The 19,993-nt window shown below is 39.1% G+C and overlaps 1 protein-coding gene across 1 annotated transcript; it reads right to left on the reverse strand.

The window, feature by feature from the left end:
• Positions 1–4,480: 4,480 nt before the first annotated feature.
• On the reverse strand, positions 4,481–15,455 carry LOC142931508 (calpain small subunit 1-like). The gene is made up of 11 exons (XM_076075465.1): positions 15,259–15,455; positions 13,844–13,902; positions 13,627–13,663; positions 12,622–12,714; positions 8,375–8,432; positions 8,139–8,203; positions 7,414–7,482; positions 7,215–7,293; positions 7,008–7,124; positions 6,276–6,334; positions 4,481–4,824 (listed from the first exon to the last, which is right to left on the reverse strand). The coding sequence occupies exons 2-11, from the start codon at positions 13,888–13,890 to the stop codon at positions 4,798–4,800; spliced, it is 651 nt and encodes a 216-aa protein (XP_075931580.1). The 5' UTR covers positions 13,891–13,902; positions 15,259–15,455; the 3' UTR covers positions 4,481–4,797.
• Positions 15,456–19,993: the final 4,538 nt, after the last annotated feature.

Raw genomic sequence — 19,993 nt, forward strand, 5'->3', positions numbered from 1 at the left:
ACAGTACAGTATGTATGTGTTTATTTTTCCTGTGATTAACAAAAACGTATTTAGTGTTCAATATAATACATTACAGTTGAATGTAATCAAGTTCATCTTGTGTTCAACCTACTGTTTTATTATGATGCAAAATTATTATTATTTTCGATGAATAACTTCCCTGGTGATTTGAGTTATTGGGATGAATAAATTAAACTGACTTGACTCTTCAGATCATGGAATAAATACAAGGTGATCTTAAGAAAACACCCTTGAAATATGGGATCACAAAATAATTTCAGACTGCTTCTCCTGACAGCTAACCAGTTAACACCGGCATGCCAGTTAGTTAGATAGCTGGTAGCCAGTAAAACATTACAACAGACCTGAAAGTGCACTGTAAAGTTGAATCTGATCGTCTCGATCCATCTTCATTCACTTTGAGCAATAAAAGGTTGATAGCAAATAGCTGCTAATCTGGTATTTTCCGACACTGATTCCTGTCTGTTGTCAGAGATCTCTTGAAACTGGATGTCAGCGAGTTCATTTCACTTGTTAGTAGATATAGTTCAACATTTTCAGGATTACTAGACCAAATGTAAAACAAACTTCCAATTTTGAAGTCTGACTTAAAAAACCAGACTTCTCCCATCAGGAATAGTTTATGGCCCGTTCGTATCTCTGTATCTCATTTTCCTGGACAAATTTACAGTTCACAGTCTGGTTGATGAAGAGTTATTAGCTGCACATTTGTCTACCAAACCTATACAGTATAAAATCTCTCCTCTCTAAACAGAAGATCAGACGTCCCCACACTGCGAGTGTCCAACCAGGTGTTGGGTCCTCACAGTATCATAAAAACAGGCCCCCCTGCCTACTGCAGCTCCTCCGCACACCCACTTTTCTTTTTCAGACATTGTGTTATCAGACTGGAGCATCATCATTAGGCCTAACCACTAATCACCACCGGCTGCAATAAAGAAGAGGAAGGAGGGGCAGCGGAGAAGGACAGAAAAGAAGAAAGACTCTTGATGTTCTTTGGTGCAAACTGGAATCACACAAAAACAGAGAGGAGATTGTAACTAAAAAATATATGGATTGTATGCCACTGATGAAACGTTTAGTCTGAAAAATGTCCAAAGCAATGATACATGTCCATCTTAGTTAGCAGATCTCATGCCCAACAGTATTCAATGCATATCATTACATTTGATGCAACCAGAACATTTTTGGTATTTTTCTGGCTGACAGTTTAACTAATCACTTAATCAAAGTGTTTCAACGCTAAGTAAGACTTTCCTTCTGCCCAAAAACACTCAAGTGCATTTCACACAGTCCAGATCTCTGATCAAGCAAAAAGCACAACATAATCATTTTATGTTTTTCAATTATAATGAGAATAATGATGCAAAAATCATCACTCATCCTGATATTGCACATCATATCGCAATAGCAATATGCACAAGCAGCATCTCATGGACGTGACAGGAACTGCAGCTAAAGATCCGCATGTCAGGATGAGCATCTGACCAATGAGGCGACAGCTGTCTTTGAAGGAGTTCATCTTCCAAAGCTGTACATTAAAATCACCCCACCATCTTGTCAGGCAGCACGGCACAGAGTCAACAGTCAGAGAGGTCGACCTGTTCGAGAGGCAGCCGATAGTAAACAATGAAGCCTTCCTGCCACCTGCTGCACATCGTGACGTCACCTGTACGCTGCACACTGCTAACACAGCGCCTACTGCTCATCGTGTGGAGATAAACACTTGGGTGAACTCCCAGTCTACAACCTCTACAACCGGGGTCAGTCAAACTACGGCCAGCGGGCCAACAGCGGCCCACGGGGAATTAAATGAGATTGTTACATCTTAAGACTTAGGGATTTACATATTACATTTGCATCATAATCTTTTAAGTGGAAGTTTAGACCATGAACAGAAATCACATTGGCAGTTTCTTCCTGTTTTATCTTTACTTCCTCATAATAATCATCATAATAATTTAATTGGGCGCTTTTATGCCATGCACTGCATCATTATTATTATTCTAAATTAAATTGAAGAGCAGCAGATACAGAAATATGTGGGCACACCTAAAGTCTAGGGGGAACACTAACAAATGACTGACACAGTATATGTTTAGTAAATGTTTGATAGCAAATTCATCTTCTATAGCACGCGGGGTTTTCTGGTTTAGAAATGTTCTTGCAGTGTTGAAAACTACACATGCTGTTTGGCCCGTGACTCTTTATATTTTTCTGTATATGGGCCACAATTTAATCGAATATCTGCAATTAATGTTGTTCATTTCAAATATGAATTGTGCAGATATACTGCATTAAAGGAAGATAAAAGATGATGATTGAAGGTAGTTGATGAGCGATGCATCAGGTGGAATTGATCTTTAAAAAGAAAAAATAGCTGATTCTTTATAAATCGGTGTAACCGGACAGATCTGTTCCTCTGCTATTAAACACATCACTTACTGTTTACACTGAGAGACATGCAGACTATCATCACTGGCTTTTACATCATACTATTTTATAATTCATTTATGCTGATTGGTTAATTAACTAATCCAGTTTGCCTTTGCTTTGCATGATAGTGTTCCTTTCAAATCTGTCAGTTAAAATCCTCAAACTATATTTCAACACCTCGCTGCGGCTTTTTCATTTCCACTCCACTATCAAGGACGGTTCTTTATCGAACCACCAATTTGCGTTGAGTAGAAGTGAACTGGACCGACAGCAGGCGGGTGTAGAGACTTTAACGATATCTACATGTATATGTGTTCTTTGAATGAAGTCTGCTCTATGGACGCAGACTTAGCCAGCCCTCCTACCTTTCACAGTCTCTTCTTCGGATTCTCTCGTGAGTTGTTGTCCAGATTGTCCGAATTAAAACCTCCGCAGAAACCTGTTGTTCCTCCTGTTGTTTTCCCTCCTCAGCATCCCCTCTCCTCTGCACCGCCCCCCTTCTCCTCCACACCGGCCGGCCCCGCCCCACACCAAACGCGCCACAGCGTCGGTTCACTATCGAAGTTCCTATCAAAGTGATAATATCACAGTGTGATTGTGGGGCATTGAAAAGTTACGCGTTGTATCAAAAGTATGTTATACACAGTACGAATATTATAGGGGACATATATTAACATAGCTAGTGATAATATTGGGTCAATAAAGTCAATACTAACATAGTACACTATTGGCTCCTGGTTTTCATATAGTCTGATACGAATATATGAAGATATAAAATACGATACGCCTTCTTTGATCGCCAGATAGGAAATTCAGGTTATATAATGTCAGATGTGAAAAAAAGGCTGAATACGATTTTAATGTGAGGTCATTGATACTAAAATTACTTTTTCATCATTATTTGTATTGAAAAAACAAGTTGAGCTGAAGCAGGTTGTTATCCTGGAAACAAAGGGATGATCATATGTCTACTGATTTGACCAGTTCAACAAACTGTTTTTTTAAATTCTTTGTTTATTTACATATTTATTTTAGAGTCCTCAAGAGACACAATGGATAATTCCCAAGATCAAAAGCAAAGATTTGAAAAAAAACAACTTTAAAAAATGATCGTAATTTTAAATGGCAAAATTGTAGTTTATCTAGCGACCCTCTTTGACTGTGCCGACACGGCACAGAGGGCCATCACACTAACTTATTCATGATTGTATAATCTTCATTTGTGATATTGTGGCATATTTTGTGTCATCTGTCTTATATTGTTGTTATTGTTGCCTAACTTGACCAGGACGCTCTTGAAAACGAAAGGTGGCCGTACCTTTGGAGCGGTGGCTCCTACACTGAAATGCTCTTCCTGGAGACGTTCGATCCGTGGTTTCTGTTGACACCTTTAAAAAAGCAGCTGAAGACTAACTAACTCATTTAAACTGGCCTTTGTGTCCCTTTGTGCTTTGTACTGTTCGTCATTTTCTGTGTTTTCATCTTTTATGGATTGTTTTGAATTATTTTACTGTTTTTTTTGGCTTTGTGAATCTTGTTCAATGAAAGATGCTATACTAAATACATGTATCATTATTATTATTAAGGATAAATCTTTCATCTCAATGTAGCTTTCCTGGTTTAATAAAAGGTTAACTTAAATCAAATGTTCCAGGAATATACTGTAGGCTCTGGCCCCAAAGGAGGGCTGTTACAATAAATCACTACAAGCTCAACAACCAGTCTCTCATATGGACATTCATTGATAACACACAAACTAAAGCTGGCACCTATTGACAACTTCATCAAGGATTTTTTCCCCCATGTTTGTGTTTGAAGCTCCTTTCTGCCACATTGAAAGTAAAACATCAGAATTCCTTTTTCGTTTAAAATGAACAGAAAAAGTATCGGGCAGTAAGTATGATTAGTGATGGCCACAATATCTGAAGTCATTTAAAAAGATTCCTGTGTAGAGAAACACTACTTGCATGAAAATCCAGAAGAAGTTGTCACACTCACAAACTAGCCGCAACAACACTTAATCGACAGTTGTGTCACTTTATTTGGTTTCTGCTAAAAAAAATCAAGACCGTTTAAACTTTGCCCAAATGAAATATAGAAATGTGTAACATGGGGACGTTGTAGCACCACTGCCTGGCAGCAGCTGGACAGTGCAACAGCAGCATCAGCTCCACTTTGGTCGCTGCACTTTGGTCCCGTTACCACGATGACGAGGGGGTTTTCAAACACTATTGCACAGCCACAAGCGCACACACACACACACACATGAGAGGGAGTGAGGGGTGAGATGAAAGAAGAGAAGACGTTTTTGTTGTTGTGGAGCAGCTTCCCTCCAACACTTCATGAGTACATCGTCAGCTGAAGCCACTGAGAGACAGAAACAAACACACTGTTAGTGTCAAAGTAGCTCTGCAATGTCATCGTTTCAAGTATTTAGCTCCTTTACTGCAGTAAAAGTACTAATTCCACACTGTGAAAATACTCCGCTACAAGTAAAAGCTCTGCATTCAAAACCTTACTTCAGTAAAAGTATGTCATCAGTAAAATGAAGTAGTTAAAGTAAAAGTACTCATTGTGCAGTAAAATGTTTCCTGTCAGTGTTTTACTATTATATATGATGTTTCTGGATTAATATCAATGCTGCATTAATGTGTATGTTACATTTGACATGTTTTTAACTCCTTTATATTCTGTCGGCTGGTATAATCTACAGCAATGCATCATATTCTATGAGATCATCATGTGTTTGTAGCGTCTCTGTCCTGTGAGAGCCACGTATCTCTAAAAAGAACAAACAGCCTGTTTGCAGCTTTGTGACGCTGCCTTTTCCAGCTGAAGTAGGAGGACGTTCTCGACACATAAAGGAACACTTCATCCTTCACTTTATCACAGATATTCAACATCAACAAGTAGTAAAAAGTATATTTCCCTCTGAGATGTAGTGGAGTAAAAGCTACTCAAGTACAGTACTTGAGTAAAAGTACTTACACATAGTACTAAAATCCTTCAAATCACTGTTTATTTCCAATAAAAATCCTATTTTCAACCCCTCACTTTTATAGTTTCAGGTTTATTTTCTTACTCAAGTCTCACTAAACGTTGTTCTTACTGCCCGGCCTCCAGATGACAGATGATCTCACTTGATACAAATGTTGACACACACATATGTGTCCCTTTAATCATTACTATGCGTTCACAGCACTTTTTGAGGTTAGAAATATCATTCCATCTCCATTTTTATTTACAGTTAATATTGTCCTAAATGATGCTAGGATTGAACATCTGTCAAAACTCAGATAGTTAAACTCAGTGCTCTCTGTGGTAAAGTTGATAGTACACATTGTCTATCAGAAAGTATCAGATGTGAATAAAGAGAACTATCCCGAGGAAAGATGTTGTGCAGCCGCTGCAGTACAAAGAAAAACCCTGAAAACAATTGATTATTGCACTTCTCATAATAATGCTAGTATAACTAACAAAAAGAACACAGCATAGACCTCTGTATTGTAATCCTAATTAAAACCATTGTTTCCTTCTTAATACCTGATACTATCTGATAGATCATTTTTACTATTGACTTTACCACAAAGAGGATTACAATACAGAGGTTTAATGTTGTCTTTTTGTTGTCGTTGTACTAGCATTATTATGAGAAGTACAATAGACAATTTGATTATAATTTGTATGGTGTTTTTTTTTCTTCACCCTTTGCACTACAAGTGCTGCACTAAGATCCCCCTTGGGATGGATGAAGCTCTATCTAAACTTAATTTAGGAGAATTGATTGAAAGAAAAGAAGAGTGAAGTGAGCTAATTACCTCCTTGATGTCCAGGTCGATGGTGCCTCTGTTGTCCTTATCCAGGGTCTTAAAGGCTCCTGCAGAAAACACACACACACACACACACACACACACACACACACACACACACACACACACACACACACACACACACACACACACACACACACACACACACACACACACACACACACACACACACACACACACACACACACACACACACATCATTTACCATATCTGATGAGTCAATACAGTCATATTAGTCTTTAATATTTTATCAGTAAATAATGATTATTTTAAAGATTTAAAGATTGGCGACACAAACAGAAAACCCTTCTAAAGGAAAGAGTCGTCACTCCACAGATTTAATTCCCATCATTTACTTGATGTCAAATGAATGCAGCACTTTGGCAAATCCATATCATAAGGAAGAAAACATGATATTTATTCTGCCTCTTTACAGTTGCAGAGGAAAAAGCTGGAGAGCACTTTCTTTCTTTGGACATTTCATTCAAACTTTTAGGCTCTTTGATTAAATGAAGACGTACGATGATTTGCGACAAACTTTAAACAAGCTTTCAGAACCTTATTTGAAATGATTTTGATTGAGGAGACACACAGTATGTCTGGCTGATTTTGTATAGAAATGTGTATAAAATGATGCATGACACATACATATCATTAGGGTGCAGTGATGCACCTTTAAAAACAGAGAGGAGAGAGGCTGAGGAAGAGGGAGAGACTCACTGCACATGGCGTCGAGTCGCACCAGGCAGCCAATGAAATTGTCAAAGTCCATGCTGCCGTGCTCATCGCTATAGCGACGGATAATCAGCTTGTAGAGCTGTTCATTTAGAGGGAAACCTGCAAACACACAGTTAGTTGGAAACTTTACACTCAGTTCACACCGATGTTCCTGGTTATTTAAACACACACACACACACAGTTCCTCACCTGCAGCCTTGAAGGCTTTTGGCAGTTCATGAGAGTTGATTGTACCTGAACCATCTGCATCGTATTCTAAATAGACAGCCTGGAGAAAATAAACAACAAACAAATAAACAATGCGGTGAAACAACACAAACTGTTTTCACTGTTATATCCTGAAAAAAAATCTAAAAAAGGGTCAAATTAAAGAAGAAGACAAACGGACCTGCCATCTCTTGATGTTGTTCCACATGTATTTGAACTCGTGGAAGCCCAGTTTACCTGTGCTGTCACTCTGAAGGGAGTCAGGTCAAAGGTCAAGCTCACAAAGCAGAGCAGAGTACACCAAGAACACACTCACACAACCCTGCAAACCCAACTAGATACAACTACTACTGCTACTACTTTACTGCTACTTCTACTCCCACGACTGCTGTTACTTTTACCACTACTTATGCTACGACTACCTTTACTTTATAGTCTATAAAAACTATTTCCCATGGGATACAGTTGTATTTGATCTACTCATACTGCTGTTGATAGTGTAACAACAACTATTACTTGAATTACTGCTATTGCTTCTGCTACTACTGCTACTACAGCTGTTACTGCTACTGGTAGTATTACCTCTAGTACTAATGCAGCTACTGCTGCTGTTGATAGTCTTATTACAACTGTTACTTCTACTACTACTGATGTTACTTCTATTGCTTCTGCTACTTTAAATGCTACTGCTACCTCTATTTCTACAACAGAAATAGAGCTACAATTGCTACTTCCACTATTACAACTGCTAATGGAACTGCGACTAGCGCTGCTGCTACTACTGCTTCTACTGCTTCTGAGTTCCCTACTCCTGGTACTACTACTACTGCCACTGCTGCTGGTGCCACTGCTATTTCTAGTGCTTGTAGTATCACGGTGTTAGCACCATGTTTAGTGAAAGGATACGTCCATGACAGCCACCATGCTCCTGCAGGACTCAATGCTGAAACCGTCAGTCTTCAGGCCTCCATCTGAAACCAACATTAACTGATTCAACCTTCAAATAAAATACATCAGTAAGAAATACTGGTGAGGACAAAACGTGTGAGTAGGTAAAACAGTTGCTGTGAGAACAGCAGAAATAGAATTGCCAAACAGAAGAAATACCTTCATGTAGTAGGAAAGCAGTAAAGCAGACTCACGTTTGCCAAGGACTTTGTTGAGGATGTTCATCAGCTCACATGGACTCACCTCCATGTCCTGTTAAAACACACACACACACACACACACACACACACACACACACACACACACACACACACACACACACACACACACACACACACACACACACACACACACACACACACACACACACACACACACACACACACACACACACACACACACACACACACACACACACACACACACACACACACACACACACACACACACAGTCACAGCTGATCTGAGTGTGACTCAAACCAAACTCAAGCTGTTTCCTTTGATATTTTTCCAGCTTCTGAAAAAAACTAAAAACCTCATAACAACTCTCAAATGTTCTCCCTGTTGCCCAAACACTGTGAAGCAGCGCCATGCTATCTCTGTGTGGGTCCTTTCACAGCACCATGCAGGCACAAGCAATGTCTTAACTCATTCCTAAAAGACACATCTTTGTGGTGAAACTGTGCAGATTAATGCAACTGAAAAGGAAATGGGCTAGAGGGAAATTTGGTTGAGACGGATTTGTTTTCACACGATGAGCAAGAAGAAATTACAAGGTCATGAGAAAACTTGTGTTTTCTCAGTTTTGACAAAAACCTGTTGTGATTTTTGACATAGAGAAGAGCCTGTATTGTTTTTGGTAAATAGTCAAACAAAACTGCCACCAAGTGGTGACCTTTGTAGGCCAAAGAAAACTATAAGACTACAACTCCCACAGCGCTCCAGCCAATTAGTTGGGTCGAGTCAGGTGTGGGCAATTTGAAGTTGAAGATGCCCACGAAACACAGTTCTCAAGCGTTCTCAACTGTTTCAACATAAACCTCTGGATGATATATGTAAGCTTATCATTTCATTTTAGGTTGTCTCTTTTGGTTGTTGTAAAGGCCCATTTCCTTTGTTCTTTCAGCATAAACAGTCTCAGGCGTGCACAACGGCACTACCCCCCCCCAGTGACATCAGTTCATCAAGACTTTTTTCAGTTTTTTGATTCTGTTCAGCGTTTTTCATCAAAAGTTCAAGGTAACAGTGGATGAGTCATTGATACACAAATGGTCACTTTAAGGGTAAAGTATTCCTTTCGTGTCAACTAAACTAAACTAGACTAGACTCAAATTCTCAACTTTCCTCCTAATCCACGGTTGATGTTTTCAAACTCAACTTCAATATATTCCGACTGAATCGAGGTTTGTGCCTTTAAAAAGTAACCATAGTCAGTCACAGCGGACTCCACCTTTACCGGTCACGTTTTACAGATCTCCACCCACCCGGAGCTCAGCCAGGTGGGTGGAGATACTTTACTACTGACAGTGGGCTGAGTTCTGGTCTAACTGGTGCACATATCCCTCTGATGAGTCAGAGAAAACCTCAGACACACAGTATACAAACACACACACACACACAGCAAACGCCCCTCAGGCTCGGGTGCCGCCCTGGCAGACAATGGTAGGAATGCAGAGAAAGAGCTCTCTTTCCAACACTCCCTGGAGCCGACTCTGCTGAGGACACAGTAAATGGAGTCCCTGTTTATCTGTAACAACACTCTGGTTCTGAAGTCCAGCTGATATGTTAACATTTGGTTATGAGCGTTTAATCCTCCCTCAATGTCCCAGAATGCCACTGTGAACTGAAGAGGGATCTATAGCAGAAACAAAGCGCTGCTTCTAGCTTTTAATACACAATAAGTGATCATTGAAAGATAACGTAAGTGGCATCAGGATTGTAATGTAATGAAAAGAAACAGTTTAAATGTTTAAAATTGACTTTGCAACAAGAGTATTAACATTTACAAGAATATAAATTCCCCTCCGGAGCTTTCTCTTCTCTCTCTGTCTGATTCAATTCAGAAGGCTGGAAATCACATTTCTGCTTAATGCATTACAAGGCTTCCTGACTGAGATAAGACAACATCCGGCCATCACTGACTGGCGTCTGCTCAGTCTGTCACACTGTCTCTGCCTGTTTCTGGACCGATTCTCTCTCAATATCACATGAAAACACAGAGTTTCTGCTCTGTTTTGACCCTAAAAACTAAAAGAAAATGCTCCACAAAGTGGACACATTTTAGAACACAGAGCTTCAGAGTTCAGAGGACAACTTTCTGTTTCCTCCAACTCTCTCTTCCATTTCTTATTCATGCCTTTCAGCAGCCAATACAGGGGCTGACACATCTTTTTGTTTCTTTTATTTGATGCTATCAATGCAGCTGCCCAGGGGCTACCTGTTGGATTTGGTTGGTACGTATTTCACTATTTATAGCTGATGCTTTTAACCGTATTCAAACTAGGGCTGCACAGTATATCACTTCTGTTTTTACTGTCATAGCGATGTCCAGTTGTGCAATACACACATCGAGAAAATATTGCCATATTGCGCTTTGAATACAGCAACAACATATTAAATTTAGTGCTGGGCAACGATTAAAATATTTAATCGCGATTAATCGCATGGATTTTTTGCGATTAATCGCATTGTTATGGCAAAGTTCAATAATGAATTAAAAAGTAGTGTATTGCTCACTTTTATTTTAAAGTACTGCTATATGAACAAAAGCGCAATAACATTTGGTTCACGAGATGCAGGCAGCATGTTTTATACTTAATGTGAATATAATTCATACTTTGTTGGCATCTTATTCTGAAAACCGGATGTTCGTCTGAAGAAACCGGATGTTGTCTCACGTTAATGTTTCCGCTAACTTTCAAAGTCCTTCGCTCGCTCCCGATCTGTGCCGTTTAAATGCGTTTACCGTGAATTTCAGCATATAGGTGCACTAACATGTAAGTGTCTGACTATAGGATGTTTGCTGGCTTTTATCCCACTGTTCTTGTCATCCTCCTGTTGTTATGTCTATGTATTGTCTCTTGTCTTTCAATAAAAAAAATAAAATTAAAAAAATAATAATAATACATTTTTAAAATGCGTTAACACGCAATAAAATAATTGTCGGCGTTAATTAATGAATGCGTTAACGCAAAATTAACGCGTTAACTTGCCCAGCACTAATTAAATTACATTCTGTCTGGAGACACTATTTTGTCTTCTTCTTCTGGTTTTACGGCGGTTGGCATCCAGCTTATTGGTGCATTACTGCCACCACTATGTTGATATGTTGTTAACTCTCTGGCCGATCAGACGTTTATTGTGAACATCACGGCTCTGGTGTTTTTAGAGTTAGTTGAAAGAGTATCAGTAGAAAAGTGCACTTTACAATCCGCACTCTTTTTAGTTTATTACTGGTGCCTTTTGTGCTCTGTTCAATGTTAAAGTTATTGGAATTCATTTCTGTAAAGTGATTTTAATTCAACATACATTTTTTACTATTTGTTGGTGTGAGACAGACCGGTAGAAGAACCTGTCGGGCACGATGGTGATGAACCAGACAAAGTGAGTAAGAGAGAGAGAGGAGGGGACAGTGGAGGGTGGAGTTTGGAATGCAGCCGACAGCAGGCAGACAGGTGTGGTGAGGTGAAGAAGGATCAGGTGAGAAGAGAGAGAACGACCGACTCATAGAGAGAAAGACACATCTTTACCAAACTTGCCGAGCAGCCAAAGCAGGTCGACATTTCAGTTGAGTACTGAATGAATGAAAACAAGAAACTCCTGAAACAGGGTGCAGCGAAAGGTATCCTTCCTCTGATTAAAGAGAGACGGAGGTGTAAAACGTCACAACATAGGTATGCAGACACATTTCAAAGACATGATTCAATTACAAACGTACATTTACTCCTCAGATTGGAAAAATACTGATTGCGTTAAACATACTACATGTTACCCAGTTGTTTATTCTTAATAGCACTGACTAAAAATACATAAAAGAAAAACGGTGAACTGCAAACTATCTGAAAGAAACTAATCAGCAAACGAAATGTGTCTGATGGTTGAAGTTAAGTTTGGTGTTTACGTGATTGTTTTGCGGGAAAGACGCACAACAGACCAGCGGTTCTCAAACGGGGGTCATCAGTTCAAGTTTCAGCTGAGCATGAAATCTAAGTGACTGAGAGGTCTGTTACTGCATTTAGTAATTATGTACAACGAAACATGATGTTGTGATGCTCCAGTCATTTTCCAACCCCACTATCAAGGCTCATTTGTGTGCAGGAAGGATGAATAGAAAGTGGGCGGGAACCACAGCTTCACTGGGATCAAATGAAACGTGCACACACACAGTGTAACTGAGAGGGAAACACAGACCTGAGAACAGACATGATTATTATGGACTCACTTCTCCAGCCAGCTGTTTGAAAACTCTCCGAAACTGTTTCTCCTCATCGTTGTCATGAGAATCTGCGAAGTTCAGAGGTCTGCGAGGAGGAGGCTGCAAACACACACACACACACACACACACACACACACACACACACACACACACACACACACACACACACACACACACACACACACACACACACACACAAAGAGCTACTGTTAGGCAGAGGAATGAGGCCCTGGCTGCATTTAAACATTCAGTGTGTTTGTTTGCTTCTGAAATCTTCCACTGGGAGAATTCTCAGTGTCAGTAACAAGATTGAATCAAACCTCTTAAATCTACGAAGAGTTTCACAGTTAAGAGGTCGGGACACAGCGTGGGGACGCTTGCTACGAGGACACGGACACAAACAGATTTACATCTAATCTTAGGATGATTCTCTTTGTTATCGAGGGAGAAAAAAGTCATCAGCTTCCGCAAAATATTTCCAATCCACAGAAAAGAGCATCAGTATCTTGAAACATTGGGATTTGCACCGGGAACAGGTTGGAATTGAAGCAAAGAGCAAAGTTAAAAACTCTCAAGTGATCACATGATTAATGACATGTATACTCTGAGCCAATCACACTCTGGATCTCGTAAGAAGTTTCATAACTAGTTTTCATTCTTGAGTTTGATTTTTTTTAATCTCTCACAGACGTCTTGTATTTTACTTTTAGCAGTTTGATAAATACTGTACAACACTGTACAACACTGCACCCTGATCTTGTGTTGTGTCACTCTCTGTCAACTGGACACAACATGTCAAAACATGACATTTGTTGGTTGAATACATTCTAACAAAGACACATTTAAAAAAAGTGCATTTTCTTTTTCCGACACCATGACATACTCGGGTCTGAAGAGATTATTAAGTGACAATAAGAGCATCCATAGAGATACACACTCTGTGAGACGTTAGGCTCAAGGTGTGTGTTTGAGGTCTAATCACGGGTTCAGAGGATCAGGTTTTACACTCACAGGGTCTGAGGACTTAAACTGAGCCGGGTCGATGTTGCTGTCGGAGGGAAAAAAAACAAGACACGAGTCAGAAAGCAGCTGTGAAAAGATCAATATGTGCATTCAGTACAGACGGTTAGCCTAGCTTAGCACGAAGACTGGAAGCAGAATAGACACCGTTAGCTCTGCCTAGCTCCATCAAAGAAAGGGAAATAAAAAAGACCTTCTGTGTGCTCACCTCACAACATCAATGATGCCGCTGATCAAACTCTTTGCAAAAAACATTTTGCCTTGTGTCTGAAAAAGAGACAGAGAGAGAAGGTCAGCAATAAACAACGGACACCAAAGGCTAATAAAGGTCAACATCTTTTACACAACAAAACACATGTGGAGACTTTAAAAAGGAATACAACCCTGAAACAATATTTGGTCAACATAACATCAACCAATGATGATGAATTAATGGGGTCATGGTCAGTTTGGTCAGAGGAGGAGTTTGAAGACATCTCTTTGGGTCCTGGTCTTACCGACTCTGGTTCACAATCACATAATCAATAGACTGAATAAAAATACTAGAATATAATAAAATGACATAAAACTAATATAATATTATGTCATGTATTTTTGACACTCACAGAACTACTCTTCATTCAAGTAGAAATCCAAAACATATGCCAAGAAAATGTGTCAGTCGACGTCTTGAATATTTTAAATAAAAGTAATAATTAAAATACACGATGACGTCATGCAGGAAGTGATTCTTCTGACCTCAAAGCTGTATGTTGACTGTGCTGCCAGCTAACTTACAGGATGAATATATAGAACACAATATACAAGTACAAGTACTGTAAGTGTGCTTTTTATGCTGCTACTTCATCACATTTCAGAGAAGAGTGTTGTTGCAGTTATTTTACAGTCGCAGTTACAGGTCACTGCAGATTATGATTTTATATGAAGAAACACATAATCGGTTTATAAGATATGACGTATTCTGATAGACTAAACTACCCAACAATATATTCAGTTCATTATCAATTCATCCAGAAAATTCCATAAAATGTTCAAAATTACTTAATCAATCAATCAATCAATCAATAATCAAATCGTTGCCAAATTGTTTTTGTTCAATTAATTCGTTGCACTAATTGTTGCAGCTCTAATATAAAGTAGTTCAAGTCAGCAATAACATTACTGTTCATGCATCAGTATGAATCCAGTAATAATAATAATAATATTATATATATAATAACACTTTATAGGGAGGTGTTCTGCATAATGAATACTTTTACTTTGCAGTACAGTGAAGGCTACTGCTCTGCGTTACAACAGTGTACTGAGGTACACTTCACTGCCGCTCCTTAAGTCAAGTAAAACTGTAAATGCAGAACTGGATCATTCTGTTCAATGCGATATTCTTTCTTTGTTGTACTTTTCCACCACTGGAGACGGGAGTGAACAATATGCAAACGGTCTATGTTTACACAGTCTTAACAGCGTCAGGTTTCACACACAGACATACACACACACACACACACAAACGCTTCATAAAGCTGCACACACGACCAATAGTTCATCAAACAAACATCAGACCTGCATTTAAACTAAACATTCACTTCACACAGGAGGACAAACGTCTGTTTTTGTATTACTTACTGAGACTTGTGCTTCTGCCGGAGAGAGAGAGAGGAGAGGCTGACAGGGAGCGAGCGAGAGAGGTAACGACACGCAGAGGGAGAGAAAGAGACGCAGATATTATGGCAGGAGGACACTCCCACTTCCTGAGTCCAAAAAACCAGTTGAGCAAAAAGATTCGAGTTCTTTTTCAATGCATCATCAACCCCGCCCCAGCCGCACACTCACACACACACACACACACACACACACACACACACACACACACACACACACACACACACACACACACACACAAAGAGGTATGGACAGTCGGCCTCCAGGTCCTAACGTCCGCTCAATTCTTGAGGCGCAAACATTCAACAGACAGTTTATGATGCATTCAGGGGTCAGCGGGAAAACTCGGACATCGCCTTCTAAAGCTATTTTGGATGGAAATTCCTCAATTCTGATTACTTGACCGACTTTCATTAACCTGTTTACGTGGTTGCCGTTGTGTGTATTTGTTTATTGCACCATAGTGACATGGATACATTACTGAACGGGCCAACCGGGCACAGGCCAATCCTCTGTGTTGAAATCATATTAGAGTTCATATCTTTATTGTCATGAATCAAAACTTTAAATTATCTATATGACTGTTGTTGATTTTCCCCTGTAAAATAAAATGTGCTCCTCTTGTGTCAGTAACCCAAAAACAATAAAAAATAAATTTAATTAAAAAACAAATCACCACCTTTAAAGCTCCATAATGTTGGTAACAAAGCAGTATTACAGCCAACCATTATATTGGAGGACAGATAAGAATTATAATATAGATAATAATATAGCTATACATGTATAATATTTGTATTAGACTTTTTTATAAATAAAGAAAATTAACAAAAAACATGTTTTAAAAAGTGAACAAAGGTGATGTCACTTTGGAAAAAGGAGAGACAAATATACATTTAAAAAAATAATTTTGTTTGGGACACTTTAAACGTTACGTGTTGACGTTTTGTTTTGAAAGTTTACCGAAAGTGAATACTTGGAATATATGGTATTATTTCTGACTTGATGTTACTGTAGCTAACGAAGACATATGACCCTTTGCCTCCACCTGGTGGTCACATAGAACGACTGTATCAGTGGTCTACGCAGTGTTAAAGTCAGGACAATGGGAGTCAGTATCAACATGTATGGGTTGTTGTTAGTGCAATTTTTAGTATCGGTATAAATATTGTCTCATTTAAGAGCTGTTTAATGAACCGTTGTCGTGGCTGGAGATCCTGATATCATATCTGTGATCCACGTAGAAACGTGTACAACTGCCCTCCAGTGGTCATAGAGGGGAACTACATAAATGCAAGAATTATCAAGTTAGACTTGTTAGTGCAGGGGTGCCCACACTTTTTCGGCTTGCGAGCTACTTTTAAAATGACCAAGTCAAAATGATCTACCTACTTTAAAAATGCTGAATATCTATTTATATATATATATATATATATATATATATATATATATATTAGTGCTGGGCAAGTTAACGCGTTAATTTCGCGTTAACTCATTCATTAATTAACGCCGACAATTATTTTATCGCGCGTTAACGCATTTTTAAAATTTATTATAATTTTATTTATTTATTGTTTTATTTTATTTTTTTAATTGAAAGACAAGAGACAATACATATACATAACAACAAGAGGATGACAAGAACAGTGGGCTAAAAGCCAGCAAACATCCTATAGTCAGTAATTTTAGTGCACCTATATGCTGAAATTCACGGTAAACGCTTTTAAACGGCACAGATCGGGAGCGGGCGAAGGACTTTGAAAGTTAGCGGAAAGATTAACGTGAGACAACATCCGGTTTCTTCAGACTAACATCCGGTTTTCAGAATAAGATGCCAACAAAGTATGAATTATATTCACATTAAGTATAAAACATGCTACCTGCATCAGTGAACCAAATGTTATTGCCCTTTTGTTCATATAGCAGTACTTTTAAAATAAAAGTGCGCAATACACTACTTTTGAATTCATTGTTGAACTTTACCATAACAATGCGATTAATCGCGATTAATCGCAAAAAATCCATGCGATAAAATCCAAGCGTGATGTATGTCATGTTATTTCAAACTAATTTGCAATCATAAGAAGTGTGGTCTTTGTTGGTGAAATGTTTCTTATATACAAAGAACAATTACTTATCGTAAAACTCCAAAAATATAGTAGAGTAAAATCTTTTAGGTGTGTTTTCTAGAAACTACAGGTCTGATGAGGAAAGTGGGAACATGTGTGTAGGTGGGAGGGGATGTCATGTGACCAGGACTGGCAGGTCTGGGGAGTGAGCAGGGGCTGGAGAGAAGGGGTACATCCCAATTCTCTTAATTACATCCCCGTTTCCCTCACTTGGGTCCTTTCCTTGCGTCTTAGTCCCTCCCACCAGGGATGCATGGAGGAAACCATGCGAGGAGAGAGGAACGAGGAGATATGTTTTAAGAGACATGAGACGTCCTTTCCTCAGTTGCGTCACGTGAAGCGACGTCTGTTTCTGATGACGGATGATCAGCTGATCACAGCTGGATCAGCTGTCAGTCGGCTTTAGCAGCTGGAGAGACTTTTGATAAGTTTGTGTCTGTTCACATGATCACTGTACTTAATACTAGTAACTAATAATACTAATAACTAATAAAGACACACAGTAATCACCACTGTAGAGGTGTTTCTCTCTGTAGTCTGTTAACAAACTGTGTTCTGTTTATAAGCGCAGGATCCATTTCTACCGGCGGAATGCGATTGTCTTGTTTATGAATTATTTGCGTCTGTACGTTTTGAAATTCAGATTATGGCGTCATTATTAAATAACCCAGAATATGATTATTGTTTCTCTTAAATGATAAAACTCATCAAACCCGACAATCAGGAATCAGGAATGATGATAAATGATGTAAAAAGTGTTCTCTCTCTCTCTCTCTCTATTTATTTATTTATATATATATATATATATATATATATATATATATATATATATTTATATATATATATATATTTATATAAATATATATATATATATATTTATATAAATAAGTGTTTCGTCTCTCCAGTTCCCTCTGACTTTAATTGTTTCCATAATAAAAGTTCAGATCATGAAAAGACAAATCTTTCTAATAAATGTAGAAAGTTGTTTGTGGTCCTTTTGTTGTTCAGGCTACAATGAACATTTATTTAAACCAGATGTTGAATCAGAAAACGAATCAAATATAAAGCTTGAGTTTATTCTGTGATCCGTCTTCACTGTTTACATGTTGAACAAAATCTCATCAGTCCGATCGGCTGCAGCGTCCAATCACATGACAGATGAACAATGAGGGGGCGTGTCGGCCGTTAAAATACTTCCTGGAAGTCTGTTCTCGTGGGTCCTCGCTCATGGCTCCTCGGAGATCCCTCCTCCATCCTCGATCCTCACTCCTCAGAGCTAAATAAGAGCTTTGGTACGGCCGTCAATATAGCGGCGCAGAACAACTTCCGGTTCAAGCAAGGATCGAGGAGCGAGGAAATGAGAATTAAGAGACTTGGGATGTACCCATGGACAGAGAGCCAGGACAGGCAAAACCACCAACCCACTAGAAAGTCTCTGCGGTCCTCGAACTTCTCAGACAGTTTAAATTAAACTATCTGATTTATTTAAACTGTCTGATTTATTTTGAAAGTATACACCGGAAGTCTTATACGCTGGCGTATAAGACTTCCGGTGTATACTTTCAAAATAAATCGAAATACAAATTATGCGTGAACAGCATTACAAGTAAAGTAACTAACTAGATATTTTAGAGATAAACTTGATATTTAGCTCCGAACGGGCACGCCCCAAGGTTTTGCTCCAGGGCAGCTTGGCAGGAGCTGTTAGGACAGAGCAGAAAGCACGTGCTGTCCAGTGCATGCTTGTGGCTGGCTGTCTGTGATGCTACAGATACAAATTATTTCACATATGAGGTAGGAAATATGAAGTGTTTATATTGCACAGAGTATTTATATTGATATTAATTCTGATGTTGCACATGAATTAATGAATGAGTAATTTTCCGGGTTTTTCTACGGTATGTGTGATCTATTGAGAGCAGGAAGGACGGGTATCTCTCCTTCACACACCGCGGGTGAAGCCGGTCACTGAAGGAGCTGCACTCTGCTGTCAGTGTGTCCTTCATGGGGTGGGAGGTGTTCTCCATCAGGGATGAAAGCTTGACCATCATTCTCCTCTCTCCCATCAACTCCACTTGATCTAGTGGTCATCGCAGGTCACAGCTGGCCTTCTTTACCAGTCTGTTTAGTCTTTTCCTGTCGGCAGTCGAGATGCTGCTGCCCCAGCAGACCACCAAGATGGCTGATGCCACCACAGACTCGAAAAAGGTCCTCAGGAGTGCATGCTCCCAGCTCTCCAAAAGACCTGAGTCTCCTCAGCAGTTTAGTCTGCTCTGTCCCTTCTGGCAGTTCCGCTGGCGCCAACCGACAAAGTCCTGGTTTGGTTCTAACCCAAATATCTATACATAATCTATATATATATTCTCCTAGAGAATTGTTTTGTTGCTGCTTAATTGAAAAATCAATTGCATTCAATAATTAAAACCAACGTTTGTTGGAATTTTGTAGGAATGCACTACTGTTTTTGTTTGGTTTGGTTTTTCATGTGTTTTCATGCGTTACAATTCCTATTATTAATAATGTATTTACTGTATCCAGGAAGTCTCCATATAGTTTGAAGTGGTAGGATAAGA

Source organism: Anarhichas minor, unplaced genomic scaffold (genome assembly GCF_050575085.1).
Source record: "Anarhichas minor isolate MPS153535 unplaced genomic scaffold, ASM5057508v1 ptg000052l, whole genome shotgun sequence".
Classification (NCBI taxonomy): domain Eukaryota; kingdom Metazoa; phylum Chordata; class Actinopteri; order Perciformes; family Anarhichadidae; genus Anarhichas; species Anarhichas minor.